The sequence below is a fragment of the Poecilia latipinna genome, unplaced genomic scaffold (assembly GCF_001443285.1).
Source record: "Poecilia latipinna isolate Pla-1442-1.1 unplaced genomic scaffold, P_latipinna-1.0 Scaffold3703, whole genome shotgun sequence".
NCBI lineage: Eukaryota > Metazoa > Chordata > Actinopteri > Cyprinodontiformes > Poeciliidae > Poecilia > Poecilia latipinna.
In genome coordinates, this window is record NW_015116319.1 from 5580 (window position 1) to 21962 (window position 16383).

The window sequence follows — 16383 nt, forward strand, 5'->3', positions numbered from 1 at the left end:
AAAAAAATTTAAGTTTCAAACAAAAATTAGTGACTTAAATTTAAAAAAACCTTTAAATATTTTTTTGTTTCATAAAAAATATTTTTATGATTAAAAAGTTTTTAAGATTTTTTTTGTTTGAATTTTTTTTTTGATTGAATAATTGTGAAACAAATCTAACTCCATCCTGCTAACAGTTCTACTGCCGTCCACAGAACCGCCTCATTACTCCACGCCTGGCCACGCCCCTCTTGGCTCCGCCCACTCCACTTCCTCGACGCCTTCTGGAGTCTGTGGCCCTTTCAGAAAGCATTGCTGTGGTTGCTATGGTTGCTGCCAACACTTTAACCCTTAGAAACATCAACACCAAAACCCTGTCTGGTTCTGGTTCTGGACCGGCCGACTGTCACCATGGAAACGACATGTTTCTTTAGTAGTACTCAATTTTTCACTCACTAGATTTTTTTTCCCTGGTTGTAAATGCTATTGAAGAGAAAACGATCTTCACACACACATGCGCGCACACACACACACATACACACACACGTCTCCAGGCTTCCCGCTCCTGTTTTCTCTGGTCTCTGCAGGAAATGAAATCATCCTGGTGGAAAATGAAACTTCAAGAGTCGAATATTTTCCAAATCAAAGATGTGTCTTTAACATCTGGTTGAGTTTTTATTTAATGGCAGATCAATGATGAACCGCTGCTGGATGACAGGGGGCGCTGTTGGCAAAGTTACAGGCAAAAAATAACTAATAATTTGTCTCACCTGTCCCAGCTGGACTCACCTGTCCCAGCGTACACTCCAATGAGCCCAGGAAGTCGGCCTCCTTCGGCCCGTTGTGGTTGTTGATGTCGAACAGCTCGAAGCGCAGCCGCTGCACCTCTTCAAAATAAAAGTCCAAGGTGAAGACCTTGGAGTAGGTGGGGTTGACGCAGCTGCGGATCACCTCCGTCCGGTCCACCTGTGGACGAACAGCGAAGTAAACCTGTGACAGCCATCAGAACCGGGTCAGGTCCTGATGGTTCTGGAGCTGGACCAGCAGCACCCAGATCGCACTGAGGCTGCGGCGCTAATTAAGCAGCTAGCAGAACCAGAACAGAGTGTTTTGGTTCTGATGTTCTGATGTTCTGCTTCTGCAGGATGTGATGTCAGAGTTTCATCTGTTCGGGTTTCAGTGATTAGAACAGAAATAAATTAAGTAAATTTTTTTCTTCTGGTGAATTTTCTCCTGAACTCAAAATTTTCCCATAACAAATCAACACAGAAACAAAGATGGCGGCGCGTCAGGAGGACGACCTCGGCCCATCAACGCCACGTGGCGCTGGTTGCCATGGTGACCCACCTCCATCCACCGGCCATGGGACTGCATGTTGAGGACGACGCAGGGGTCGGGCCTGGACAGCGCGTCCCGGTCCGAGACGCCCTTACAGGTGAGGCGCAGCTCCACCTTGGTGAGGCAGGAGCTGCTGAGCAGACCCAGAGAGCCGGCCGCCGACTCCAAGGTGTCGCTCATGGCGGAGGCGGGACAGGAAGTCTGCAGGGGCAGGCAGGAAGTGGGTCAGAACCTCCAGTTTCAGAAATGAGGCCAAATCATCTGGAAAACGGAGCAGGCTGAAAAGCAGAACGAGCTGACCTCCGACCTTCACATCACCTGTTGGTCGCCACTGACCTCCGACCTTCACAGGAAAACACAGGACAGGGCTGCAGCCAATGATCAGGTCAGTAATCGATTAGTCCATCACTCATCAACAATGAATCATTCTCCTCCAGATGTTTAATGACGTGAACATGTTGGAGCTGAACGCAGCATTTTAGTTCATTTTCAAATAAATTAATGGAAACTTAAGAAAAGAATTAAATCGTTTTTCCAAAATAAAATGTCATATTTTAGCATCCAGGCTTCTGAAATTGTTCTTTTACGACCAGTTCATATGATTTTGGAAAATTCTATATTTATGCTTTTACTAAAAAAAAAACAAAAAAACTCTAAAACATAAAATCCAAGATTATTTGAACATTTTTTATTTACAAAGTGACAGAAGTCTAAAAAGAGTTAAACTTATAATTTTATAAATGTTCCATAAATGTTTCACTGTGAAAATGTTCCGAATCAGCAGAACCAGAGCTGAATCCGTCTGGATCAGAACCAGACAGTTAGCTCGCTCTGCCCTCCATCATCTGATTAACTGAGCCGCCTGCAGGAAATGTCCGGTTTCCTCCTCTTCCTCCGCCAGGCCGCCGGCTCAGATAACAGGATGAAGAGCAGATACGTCTCAGAACCAGAGCAGGCGTGTTCAGCTGTCCAGGATCCAGTTTCAGTCAGAACCGCTGCAACGGGACTTTAATAAAGCTACACTGTCAGAAACAAACAGCAATAATCTGGATTATTTAGTCTGGTACAGGAGGAAAAAAAATGGAGGTTGATTTTTAAAAGTCATATTTTCACCACATTTTTCTTTCACTGATAAATGCCACAGGTTCAAGCTAAATATTAAGCTTAAAAGTAAAAGTTTAGCTTTACTTTACATTTAGTTCGAAATTAAATATTTCATTAGCAAGCAGCTTGCTAACAAATGTTTAGCTATATATTTCTAAATATCCAATTTGAGCTACATAAATAATTTGAAGATAAATAGTTACCAAGCTACATATGGAGTTAGCCAAGTAGCTCCCAGCTAAAAATTTTGTTAGCAACCTAAATATTTAGCTAAGAGCAAAATACTCCAAGATACAAATGCACTTGCCTATAACTGGAAGTGGACTACCAAAATAAAACCTGAAGACTGGAGGAGTCAGCCTCACCAGCAGAAGTTTGTGTACTGGCTATCAGAGTCAGCTTTTATTTTGGTAGTCCACTTCCACTCATCAACAAGTGAATTTGCATACTAGATAAATATTTAACTCTGAGCTAGGTAAATATTCACTTTGTAAAGAAAATATTTATCTAGAGCTAGTTCTTAGCTAACTGCATATATTTAGCTCCAACCAAATAGCTGGAGCTAAATATCTAATGAAGTATTAGCTTGGAGCTAATTATTTAATTAGCCAGTTAAATATTTATTATTGCGGCAAATTTTGGACTGCAACTTTACAAATGGCACCAAATAAACGTGACGCTGCCGCCTGTTTAATTCTGATCAGAATTATTCATACGCCTGACAGGTTTAAAGCTTCAGTCGGACAGGAAGTTGTTTCTGACAGGAAGTGACATTTATGAATAAATTAAATCCAATGAAATGTTGCATTGTAAAAATACAACATGAAACAGAACATAGGGACTCAAAAAACTCTAAAAAGCTCCACACACACCATGGACTACAGCTCCCATCATCCTCAGCAGCTGTTGCTATGGAAACAGACCCGTCCAGAGCCAAGAGAACCAAAATATCTGCAGCTGTTATCATGATCCAACCGTTCATCCAACCAACCGACTGTTCATCCAACCGTTCATCCAACCAACCGACTGTTCATCCAACCGTTCATCCAACCAACCGACTGTTCATCCAACCGTTCATCCAACCAACCGACTGTTCATCCAACCGTTCATCCAACCATTCATCCAACCAATCGACTATTCATCCAACTGCTCATCCAACCAACTGACTGTTCATCCAACCATTCATCCAACCAATCGACTATTCATCCAACTGCTCATCCAACCAACTGACTGTTCATCCAACCGTTCATCCAACCATTCATCCAACTGCTCATCCAACCAACTGACTGTTCATCCAACTGCTCATCCAACCAACCGACTGTTCATCCAACCATTCATCCAACCGTTCATCCAACCAACCGACTGTTCATCCAACTGTTCATCCAACCAACCGACTGTTCATCCAACCGTTCATCCAACCATTCATCCAACCGTTCATCCAACCAACCGACTGTTCATCCAACTGTTCATCCAACCGTTCATCCAACCAATCGACTATTCATCCAACTGCTCATCCAACCAACTGACTGTTCATCCAACCATTCATCCAACCGTTCATCCAACTGCTCATCCAACCAATCGACTATTCATCCAACCATTCATCCAACCAATCGACTATTCATCCAACTGCTCATCCAACCAACTGACTGTTCATCCAACCATTCATCCAACCATTCATCCAACCACCAGAGGAACTCTCATCATTAAACTGATTGAACTTTTTTCTGTTGAACTAAAATCAGCAGATTTTGCCAACAGCCAACAGATCAACACGTGAGGAAACCAAAATTAATTAGTTTATAAATGTTATAAATGTTTCTCACTTTAAGGTTTCTAATCTGTGACTCGGTCCAGTTCTTGGTTTTTTTCTGACCTTTGGACATTTTCCTTCATGTCTGTCTACAGACTGCTAGCTGTGATTTCGCTTTATGTGAAGAGTTTGGGTTGTTTCATCATCATCATCATCATCATCATCATCATCATCCTCAGCTGAGGATCACCAGCTAGAGGATCATCAGATCCAACAGGACACAAACCAGCTGATTCTCCATAAGAACCAACCTGCATCAGGAGGAAACTAACCAGAAACAGAACCTGTGACCGGCAGAGAGCAGACAGAACCCGGATCACCTCAGGATTTCTGACCCGAACCACAGCACCATCACACTCTTCCTCAGCAGCATCAGAGTCTTCCTCTCTTTTACCTGCTCGGATGAGGAAAAGCTTCAGAAAAACATCCGGAAGTTTCCAGTTTCAGCTCAGCGGCTCCGAACTGAGATCAGCTCCGCTTCTTCACCCTCATCCTCCTCTTCCTCCTCCTCTGGCTGCTGGAGAGCCTCTCCGCTCCGCAGCCGCTCCTCCCGCATTTATACCCGGGGAAACCCGGAGAGGAGCGGGCCGCGGCGCCCCCTGCAGGCCGAGTTGGAAATAAAATCAGCTTTTATTCATGAAACATCCCGAGCTGAAGCATCCCGAGGTCCAGAAGTATTCATACTGGCTGAACTGGGCAACACAAGCCAGACCTGATCTGAAAAGTGTGGCATGCTTCTGCAGTAGGAGAAGTATGGAAGGCAGAGAATCTCTGAACATCAAGTTTCCTGACATGGATTTCCAGCTGGACTTTCACTAGGCCATTCCAGTGTGTTCAGAGCTGCTGCCCTGCAGGAAGTGAGGTGAGTTTGTTTATTTATTGCACAAAAATCAAATCAGAAATAGGAAAATAATAAATACTAAAGTGGATGTAGTGCAGGAGATGTTTCAAATGAAATAGTAATGACCTTTATTCTAAAAAGTGACTAAGAAGTGCAAAATAAACCGGGACAAACTGATGTCAGAGGGTTTTTATAGTCTGCTCATTTGTATTTTCCTCCTCAGATGAACTTTTGTCTTCAAATACACGGACCCGAGCTATGGAGTCGAACGATTTAAAAACATTCAGCTTTTTCCGCCACTAGATGTCGGTGTTGAGTTGAAAACAGAACCGCAGCCTCATTTTCTCACCTGAAATCAAACTTTGACTTCTTAATTACCCCCCCAGTTGTATTGACCAAGACATATGTTTCCAGATTTAACAGACATAAATGTGATTCCCTTTCGTCAAATGCAGTAAATTCGTCCATAGGGGAAATAAGTTACATTAATAAGTTGGTAAATAAGTACATAGTTGGCAAATTGTGTGACTAAATTCATGCTAAGCAAATTTTGGGTTTGAAATTTGATCAGAATGCGTCATATATGTTACAAACGACCGTTTTCATGTTGCATTGTAGACATACGACCGAGTGAGCGCTCTTAGCAGCAAACTATCTTAGCTGTATTTTTCTCCGGTAGCGTGTCAACAGGAATGGAGGAAGTTAGGAGAAAGCAACAGGTGTTGTCAGAACACCGGTCTTGTGGGAAATTCTGTCCCCTGTGAAAATCTGCCCCCTGTGTCGGGAGCGCGCATTGCAGCCAGAGAAGTGGATCCGGCGGATCTGACCATTTTCACGGCGCTTCTGATCGATTTCTCGGTAAAAACTACTCATATAATCATGTCAGTGTTGTAGCTTTCAGTTTTATCGGCAGCTATCAAAATAAAATAAATAAATAAATAAACGGGGTCTTCTGTGGAGGTATTTTTACGCTGTTTTGTGTTATTTTAAACGCGAAGAGAATCGATCTTTTTTTTTTTTCAGCTTTTGTCTCGTAAGCCTGACAAATAAAAGTCAGTCAACAAACACAGGTTCCCAACACGTAGTGTGCATTTATAATTTTTCATTTCTGATACAAGAGGAGGGAAGCTGGCCGATAGCAGGGCACCAAAATAAAGACTTCCTGAAAAGATCAGAGTGTAAACTTTTTGGTAAATCCCGTTCTAATGTAAAATATGACAGATTACTGGATTAAGGAAATGTCTAGCATGCTATCACACATTATAATTTTTGAGAATTTGGAAACAGTTGCTTTTTATTTCCCAAAGTTATGGGGGGAGGAGAGGAGAGAATGGATATTTCAGCGGCCTGAAATAATCTGTTCCCCCTCTAAAAAATGGAAACAAATTAATTTACCTGCAAGTCTTTTAATGTGTTGATTCCCCTCATCTTCAACAACAAATCCTGTGGATTTGGTGACATTTGATCATTGTTTGCCAAAGTTAGGAGGGGGGTACCAAATATTTTAGCTCTTTCAGCCGCCCACTATAATTTGTCCACTATAAAACATACTATAATTTGTATGTTTTGATAAAAAAAAAATGTACTTAGCCAAAATCAGAAAAAGGTTTCACAAATTCCAAACATGGTTATAAATATTCTGCTATTAGAGCAGAATAATCCAGTCCAGGTTTGAAGAGTCTAGGTGTTGTAGTTTTGGAATTAGAGCAGATCTTGTGTGATCGAAACCGAAAAAAGGGCAAAGTTGCCCTTTTTGAAGTTTCACTAATCAGATAAAAGTTTCACAAATCACAAACATGGTTATAAAGAGTCTTCTTGAAGAGGAGAATAATCTAGTCCAGATTTGAAGAGCCGCATCTACTGTTAATAACTATAGAAAATGAAATTATTGTACTTATTAAGTTATAGACAAACAATTTTCATAAAAAGCTGTTTTCATATTCCATGTTGATGTATTAAGTTTTTGCTAAGTACATATTTTTTCATCAAAACATACAAATTATAGTAATCATGACAAAAGTTTTCATTAACACTCAAAATAAGAATATATTTACAAATGACTTCTCATACAGAACGATAATCTTTGTGGAAACATTCCCAACTACAAAAAATAATATTTAGATCACTTACCTAATCGGTGGGCCTCCAAAGATTTGTCTTGTGTTCTTGTAGCAATAGTCAGAAGAAACTGAGCGGCAATCGCAATATCTTTAAAATTATCTTGTTTGGCTTCTTATTGGTTAAGATTCAAAAGACCGCTCTTATTATTGTCCATTCATATTTAAGTATTGTCTCTGGTATATTGCATCATTTCCGGTGATGATAAAACATGATTACAATGGTTTTAGTAATCTAATTTAATCACGTTAAATCAACATAAGAAAAATTAGTAGTTTCATTATTGTTGGTAATTAAGTAAATGGTTCTTTATTCAATCGCGTAAATGCAAGAAAGATGACTGAATTGTGTAGTATTAACTTATTTTGTTTGTGCAAATCCAAAATTCCTTCAATTCTCATTTTTTCAGTGCACTAAGAATAAGTCTCACAGCAATGTACACCTCATGCTGTAGACGCCGCAGTGGAAACAGGAAAATCCACAACCACTTTTGCTAGGAGTTTTTTCTGCAAACTGAAATGTACAGCTTCATTTAATGGTTCAAAGTTTGGGTAACAAAGAAAATAATTCACTGTACATGTCCATTTTATGTAGGGGGAACACATTATTTCAGGTGGCTGAAAGAGCTAAAATATTTGGTTCCCCCTCCTAACTTTGGGAAATAAAGAACAAATGTTATTAAAATCACAGGATTTGTTGTTGATGAAGAGCGGAATCAACACAGGTAAGGACTTGCTGGTAAATTAAGTTGTTTCCATTTTATAGAGGGGGAACACATTATTTCAGGTGGCTGAAAAGTTGAAAAACGATCAATTCTCTTCGCGTTTAAAAGAACACAAAACAGCGTAAAAATACTTCCACACAGGACCGAGTTTATTTATTTATTTAATTTTTATAGCTGCCGATTAAACTGAAAGCTACAACACTGACATGATTATATGAGTAGTTTTTACTGAGAAATCGATCAGAAGCGCCGTGAAAATGGAACAGAATTTTGCATAAGACCGGCTCCGGCTATGAATGGACTTTCTACGCCATGGACCTGGGAAAACTCCCGTTTTTGTAAGTTTTATGCATTTTAACGACACTTAGACATCTGTTACTGTTTCTTCAGTTGATCAAACGTGGAGCTTTATAATCTTTCAGTGCAGCTCTAATTAGTAATGTATGTTTTCTCCTCTGTTGTACTTCAGTTACAAAAAAAACATTTATAAAAGATCTTCGGAAAACAATATTTTATTAGTTGTTCGGTGACTGTCTAACTGCACACAGTTCCAAGTTTGGAAATTAAATGTTTAGTTTGGACGCTAAACATTTAGTTGAGAACAAAGTATATAGTTTGCTAACTAAATATTTAGTTTACAATTTACGTATTTTGGTTGTAGGTTATATATTTAGTTTGGAACTATGACACTGATAAATGTTTGAATTACATGGTGAAAATATGTAAACCATCACATATTTCATCTGAATTTGGGAGAAATAAGAAAATTATGTAATGTTGTTGTTGTAAAGTTAAATAGTCAGAAAGTTTTTGATTTAATGCTTTTAAAGGGAAAAAAGTGGTTATTTCAAACATTCAACTTCCATCTGTTTCCCACCACTAGATGTCGGTGTTGTGTTAAAAACCAAACTCTGGGCTTCTTTTCTCATCAGAAATCGGCCTTGAACATCTTAGTCACTTTCTTTCGACTCTTTAACCTTTATTGTGGATGAAAAGTGCTGATTTTTGTGTTTATGGGTCGGACTTATGTGAGTTTGAAACCAAAAGTACCTTAAAGGTAAACTAATCGTTCTAGACTTCACAATAAAGCGACGTCGAAAACTTCCGGTAGGTACCGGAAGTTAAGTTTGCGTTACGTTCAGCTTTATAAAATTCTGAAACGCGGAAGTGGCTCACAAACAAAGCCTAGAGGTGACGGAGTTAGATTTTAACTGTAAAGTTCATCTCTCCTGTGAACCGAGACAACACAACCGTGAGTTTTATACATTTGACGTCACGTATTTTTTAAATTCTCATTTCCTTATCTTTTTGTTCAGAAAGATAAAAGTTAATCACGTTTAGGCCGCTGAAGTTGATGCCAAACGTCTTAAAGTTTCTTGTTTGACATACAATTAAAGGTTTAAAAGTACATTTTTTCCTTAGTTCTGATAATCTCAGTTGTGTTTTAGAAAATCTATCTTCATTTATTGAGTTTAATCCCGTTCTCCTCTCTGAAAAAATCAACATCCGCTCCGATCCCTTCCCTTGGCTTTGGAACCAGAGACAGCTGCTGAATCCATTAAAATAAAACTTTTGCCGCATAAAATGAGGGCCGAACTTCCTGCAGGACTCCTTGCTTTACAGACAATTCATAAATCATCTTTTTAACTGTTTAGTTTGGTGTTTACCAACGTTTTGATTTAAATTGTCAAGTTTTACAGTTGGAGTTTGGTGGAGATGAAGTTTCCGATTTTCCGAGAACGTTCTGTTGAGGTTAAATGTTTCAGATCTGCTCTGATTCGTTCCTGTGCGATAAAAAAAAAAAAAAAAACCGGTTTTGTTCTTATATTTCTGAATCACGTTTGGTGTTTTAAACCCGAGATGATGGGAAAGTTTGAAATTGAACACATGGTTGCTGCTTTTCACTTTCACTTGCGGAGAAAACAGAAATCCCCTTCAAATGTTTGTTTTTGGTTTTATCTGGAAAATTAAAGCTAAACTCTGGTTTTCATCTGAATGTTGATGCTCACATAAATCCCCAAACGGAGGTCAGACCTTTCCCTGCAGCCTCATTTAGTTCAACATGTAGAGCTGCATGATATTAGGAATAAATGGCGTTGAAATGTTGAATATTGTTATAATTATTGCAGTAAAGTTTGCCCAGTCAGGAAGCGGATGTTCAGAGTCTGCATTCCTGTCGCATTTAAATGCATCATTATTCTAATATGACCCAAAACATGCATTAATACTGATATTGTGAAAATCCAGTCTTCCTACAGATGTTTTTATTTAGAAATCTGTCTCATCTGATCTTCATTTTGGTTTTTCTGACATTTTCTGTTTTATTTGTAGGTAGAATTGAAACCAAAAAAAAAAAGAGTAATTTGTGTCTCAGAACCGGTTTTGGGTCATAAGAGCCTCAAACGTTTTGGTTCTGGATCAGAAACTTTAACATTTTTACTTTAGTCCCAATGTACTTGGTCCAACTGTTCAGCTGCTGTTCCTGATCTGGACCAGAACCGGGTCGTGCTTCAGCCCGTGGTGCGTTCAGGGCATGCCAGGAACATCCAGAACCTAACAAGTTTCAGCAGTGCGTCCAGTCATTAGAGGACAAACAGAAGTCTAAAATGTTCCCTGTTCATCAACAGACACATGAGGTCTAAACCAATCACAGTGAAGGGCGGGACCTCCCGCCCTCTGATTGGCCCAGCTGGTCACCAGGACAAAATGTGGCAAACCTGAAGCCTGAGCCTCTGAAAATCATCTGTGATTCTCCGACTAGGAGCCCCAACCGGCCAGGTCCAGCGTCGCCCTCCGGCCCCCGGGGTAACGTGGGCGTCGCCCTCCCGCCCCCGGGGTAACGTGGGCGTCGCCCTCCGGCCCCAGGGGTAACGTGGGCATTTTAAGACAAACTGTTTCAGTGAGAAAAACTGGACTTCCTGCTGCTAATAACTTGTGATATTTGTACAGTGAGACTTAATTCTGTGTGAACGAAGAATAATTTGTGCTTAAAACACTCGTCATGGTCAAGTTTCGCTCTGACTCTTGGGGCTCGACCTGATGTCTGCGCTCACAACTTTATGAAGTTTATGCAAATGAATCACTCATGACACCCTGAAGAATACTTCATGAGAAAAATGGTTTCAGTGTAGAGAAACATTCCACTCATCGTTTAGATTTTTTCCTGTTTTATCGTTTAATTCACTCATTTATTTTGACTTTTAAATTTTCAGGAGGTTACGCGTCTCTTCTGCTTCAAATAAAGAACTTTGTTAATTAATGGTGTAGAGGTCAGTGTTGGTGAGTGTTGGCTCCAACAGGAAGTGGTCATAGATCTGGACTCTGATGCGACTTCCTGTTCTGTCTCCAGCTCCATCATGGCCAACGAAGTTTACACAGCGACGACGGTTTCTAACCCGAAGGCGCCGTTCTGGCTCGGCCCGGCGTCGGAGCATCTGGACATGCTGCGTTTCGGCCTGAAGATGCTGGAAGTGGTGAGGTCAAAGTTCACTCAGCTCTGATTAACGCTGTCTGGACAGAACCGCCCAGGTTCTGATCAGGCTACCTTGGTTACCGTGCCACTGGTCCAGATGTTTAAACACAGCTGGATCAGAACCAGAACAAAACCGGAACTGGACCAGGACTACTGAGCCGAGCCGGGAACTGTTCAGTTCATTGGTTCAGTTCTCGGTTCAGTTCATTAGGGGTGTAATGACACAATAATCTCATGGTGCGATATATATCACGATATTCTGCAATCGATACGCTTTGATACACTTTTATGATTTTCTGAAAGATTTTAGAGGGACAGAGTGATTTTGGTGACGGTTTGTGTTCCATAGATTTGGATTTCATCAGTTTTCAGTTGGATTTGATTAACTGAAAACTGATTAAAAGCATCAGCTACACAATACCTGGCTCTGATTGGGGTAGGAGGGTAAAATAAAGTCTTTTGGACTATAGTGAAAATATTTTTCTACCTTGTCTCCCAGAGTTATCCGTGGCTGTAAGCTGTTTACTACTAACTGCTGGGGTAGCGGCTCCGCCTCACCCCGTAGTGATCGAGTCCTGGCAGCTGCGCAGCGCCGCTGTTCCCCTGCTTGATCTCTGAGTAGCTGCCTCTCATCGTTCTCAGTCTCTGATACTGTTTGTCAGTTATCAACATGAATGATCGATCGGCCATCTTCGTCATGGCAACCCTCACCCCCCAGACTCTGGCTGCGGGTTTCCCCTCTCCGTCTTCCAGCTCCAAGCAGAGCGCCGCTGCTGCTGCGCGTTGATTCTTCAGGTAATCCTTTACATACAGACAGAAACCACTAGGCTAAAAACAAATCACCCAGCGGATGCCACCGATCGCTCCGGCATCCAAACTTTGCATTCATTTTGTTAAGAAACTTTACTTGGTTTCTTAGCAGCAAAATACATCCCATAATTATTTGTTGAAGATTTGAGATTTCTAAAACCAAAGGAATCTAATGTTAAGTTTCGTTTTTTACCTTTGGAAGCTCATTTCCTGTCACATAACCGGAAAAGACAGTTTTTGACATTTCTCTGACATTCAGAAAAATACGGTTTACTTATTTTAGCATAACTCCGGTTTTATTTGGCCTATTAACACAATTTAAAAACTGGTGTGTAGTTTATAATGTGCTCTTTAAGCACAAGTTGAAAGTGAGACTGTGGGAGTCTGGCTGCTGCGCCGTAACAAACCAGACGTGTGAAAAAGACGCTATAAGGCTATGGACCCTATGTTCTAACGTATCGATACTCGCGGATGAAAAATCGGTAAATATCATAGAATCGATACAGCCCTACAGTTCATGATTCAGTTCTCGGTTCAGTTGTGCTTTGTGAATCTGTTTTCTTTCAGTTCTTTACTGTCGTCTGGAGAAACTTTGCAGAACCAATTGGTCCAATTTTGTCAGAAATAAAATCATAATCAGATTAAATTAAAACCTTTTAGTTTCATTCTGGATCTAAAATAATCCCGTCTGGATGATTCCAGTGAAAGGTTCTGTGCATGTTCCCAGTACTGGACCAGTCCCCAGTCTGCGTCTGGTTCACTGGTTTCCTGTTGTTCACTCCATGATGCTCTGAACCCGTTGCCATGGTTTCCGTGGTCGGCGCCCCTGAATCACACTTCCTGCCACTTCTTCTTTTTCTTCTTTTCTGAATCCTTGGTTGTTGTCACAGGAAGTTGCCGTTCGGCGGTTCGTTTCACACGTTGCCGCCTCTCCCAGTTGGCAACAAGTTGCTGAATCTGTCGGCTCAGAGTGACGCTGAGGCCAGAAGTTTTCATACAGCCAGTCAAAGACCCGGGCGGCCATGTTTTATTGGTTCTGGTTCGGCTCAGGATTGTTTCTATAAAGCACAGAGAACATTCTGGCCCTGAAACGCCACTCAGCGAGGAAGATGGATCAGCGGCACAGAACCACGTGTTGCCTTCCATACATCTGCTGCGAACAGGCAGTGGCAGCATCATGCTGCGGGAGTCAAGAGGAAAAAACACTGAAGCAGAGCAGTCCAGACTTTGGGCCAAAAATCATTTTTAAAACCTAAAATCATAAAAAATAGAATCCTGATCCTAGATCCAGAACTAGTGGTGGTTCTGATCCAGTTTTTTTATTCTGAACTCATCTGAAGAAAAATATCACATTTCTTCTTGGAAATTAAACCAGAATTTGGGTCAAAGTTCTGGTTTTCCTCTGTGGTTACCAGATGAAAGCAGTTTGGGTTTTTTAAGTAAATTCAGATTACAAGTCAAATTTCTGGCTGTTAAAGTTCAGGTCCGGTTCTGGTTCTGGTTCTGCTGTTCAGCAGGAAGCGGCAGATGGAGAAGTGAAAGTTCTGCAGGACCGTTTGGCTGCGGTCAGCAGAACCGCCGGCTGTCGCAACGGCGCCTGGGGGGGGCATCCGGGCCGAACAGAACCAGCTGCAGAAACAGGATGATCAGAGCTCTGGACCTCCATCTGACCGGTTCTGGAGGACCGGTCCATCCAGAACCTTCCTCTGGTTCTGTGTTTGGTGACCCGACCCGGTTCTAGCGGCTCTGCAGTGCCTCACACTGGGCCCGGATCGGAACTGGACCTCTGACTGAGTCAGGAAGGGATCAGAATAAACCGATCAAATCTGCAGAGTCAGCACTTTCTGCCGCAACCTTTCACAATAAAATCCTTCCTCTTTCCTCACATCCTGGGTCCAGAGGCTTCAGGGGGAAAGAAGGCCAGGTTCTGGAGGTTCTGGAGGTTCTGGAGGTTCTTTACATTAGAAACTCTGCAGACACAAAAACCAAACAGAAAAACTAAAATCAACCAAACGATAAACACTGCAGGGAATGGAAACTAATGCAACAAAAACAGCAGCGAGTCTGAAACTGGACCTGGTTCTGACAGTGAGGACACGTCTCTAGCTCAGCTGGTCATGTGACGAGGCAGGACAAAGGTTCTGCTCCAGACCGGTTCTGCAGCTTCTAACCCAACACAGAGCAGAGGCTCCGCCCCCTTCAGGTGGAGGACATAGATATATATACAATAGATTTGTTTTGAGGAAGCCTCTGGATGTCGTCGGTCTGCAATGTTTTAGTTTCTGCTGCCACCTTTTGTCAGCAGCTCTCCATTAAAACCAGTTTAATCTCACTGGTTTCAATCAATCAATCACATTTTATTTGTATAGCACATTTCAGCAGCAAGGCATTTCAAAGTGCTTCACATAATTAAAATAAAAAGCATGTGACAGTGAATAAACGGTGAGAAAGAGATTTTGAAAAAGATAAAAAAAGATAAAAGCATTAAAACCCCTTTTAGGACTTCAGTTAAACGTCGTTTAACAAGGATTCTCACAGCCCTAGAAATGGATTCGTTGAACTGGGACGTTTTCCCGCTTTACATAGACAGTGTGGTCACATTGTTGTTGATAAAATGAAAAATGTTTGCAGTGAGCAGCCTTATTCCATGTTTGTTCAGACTGCGTCCTCCTCTTCCTAGAGGTGAAAGCGCTGCCAGTAGATCCAGAGGTCATCGATGAAGGTCACTGAGCTGGCAGAGCAGGTTTTAATCAGCCATTTGTTTATCATGCCCAGCCTGGAATGTTTTTCGTCTCCCCATTGAGGCGATGGAATAACTGAGAAATAACTTCATTTTTAATCTTCCCAAAGTGTCCAGAAGAATATTAAAGTCCTTTTTCAGAATCTCTGATTTCTGCTTTGCCAGATCGTTGGCTCCAACATGCAGTTTCAAACGAAACTCAGTATGAACTCAGGAAGGGTAATCAATAGTTTCTGTTAGCAGCTACATGCTAGCCTGGTGCTCTGCCTCTCCACAATGCAGAACCAGGAGAAGCTTCAGGTCCGACAGGTGACCAGATTCATCCATCATCCATTTTCTTTCACCCTTGTCCCTGGTGGGTCATGAGGTGTTGATGCCTCTCAGGTGAGAGACGGATCACCTGGACGGGTCACCTGGACGGGTCACCTGGACGGGTCACCTGTCTGTCGCAGGGCAACACAGAGACAAAGGGGTCAAACAACCACATACACACTCACACCTAGGGACAATTTAGAGACCAGTTAACCTGACATGTTTTTGGACTGGGAGGAAGCCGGAGAACCCGTAGGGAGAACCCGTAGGGAGAACCCGTAGGGAGAACCCGTAGGGAGAACCCGTAGGGAGAACGTACAGACGGGCAGACAGAACCGAGCCCAGGAAGCAGCAGTGCTGCCAGCAGCTCCACCAGATTCACCTGCGTTGTGTAAAATTGTTGCCTTCACCTGTTTCTGGACCAAAATGCCTTAACAGCCCAGTTTGAACCAGAACCGGGTCCAGATTAGAACGAGCTCTGTCCCTGTCGCTCTCCGCCATGACACTTCCTCTTCTTGTCTGTTTTAATGCCGGCTGATGATGTCATCAACTAGCATCACCGTGGATAGCTGGTAGTTTACAGATCGAGATGGCCGCCCTTTCTGGGCTGGATACATCACATAACTGTAGTTCTGGTTCTGATGGTCCTGTTGTGGTGTGTCCCCAGCTGCTGTCCCTGGTGGCCTTCGTCCTGGAGGAGACGGTGTCCACCTGCCTGAGCTGCTCTCCTCTTTACTTCTTTGAGTTTGTGAGCTGCACAGCCTTCCTCTTCACGGCGCTGCTCCTCTTCCTCCTGTCCACCACGCTGTACAGCAGGGTGGGCATCAGCTGCTGGCCCAAAGTGGTAAGGTTCTGCTGTGGTTCTGCTGTGGTTGTGGTTCTGTCCGTCCCTGTTGTCTTACTACTGAAGTGATGAGTTTTTCTGTCCTGCAGGACTTCCTGTACACGCTCCTCATCGCCGGCTTATTCTTAATCGCCTCCGGCGTGTTTGCAGCCAACAACGGCAAGACAACAGTGGAGACCGTCGCCGTGGTGAGACACCGTCCCTCTGTGTCCCTCTGTGTATAAAAATTCCCCTCTCACCCTCCATGGGTGGTCTCTTCATCCTCTGAGCTCGGGTCCTCTACCAGAGGCC

At 42.3% G+C, this 16383-nt stretch overlaps 2 protein-coding genes across 3 annotated transcripts in view; one reads left to right on the forward strand and one right to left on the reverse strand.

Moving 5' to 3' along the window:
• Positions 1-154: 154 nt before the first annotated feature.
• LOC106941496 (copine-4-like) lies at positions 155-4289 on the reverse strand. Its single transcript, XM_015024545.1, has 3 exons — positions 4245-4289; positions 1327-1518; positions 155-945 (listed from the first exon to the last, which is right to left on the reverse strand). The coding sequence occupies exons 2-3, from the start codon at positions 1495-1497 to the stop codon at positions 733-735; spliced, it is 384 nt and encodes a 127-aa protein (XP_014880031.1). The 5' UTR covers positions 1498-1518; positions 4245-4289; the 3' UTR covers positions 155-732.
• Positions 4290-9046: 4757 nt separating this feature from the next.
• cmtm6 (CKLF-like MARVEL transmembrane domain containing 6) overlaps positions 9047-16383 on the forward strand; it is a 12199-nt gene continuing 4862 nt past the window's right edge. Inside the window, exons 1-5 of one of the 2 annotated variants that reach the window (XM_015024544.1) lie at positions 9047-9166; positions 11127-11183; positions 11264-11387; positions 15916-16092; positions 16182-16280. In XM_015024544.1, the coding sequence (XP_014880030.1) occupies positions 11271-11387; positions 15916-16092; positions 16182-16280 (393 nt within the window). In that variant the 5' untranslated portion in view covers positions 9047-9166; positions 11127-11183; positions 11264-11270. The remainder of the gene's footprint in view (positions 9167-11126; positions 11184-11263; positions 11388-15915; positions 16093-16181; positions 16281-16383) is intronic. The other variant, XM_015024543.1, reaches the window with a different exon arrangement.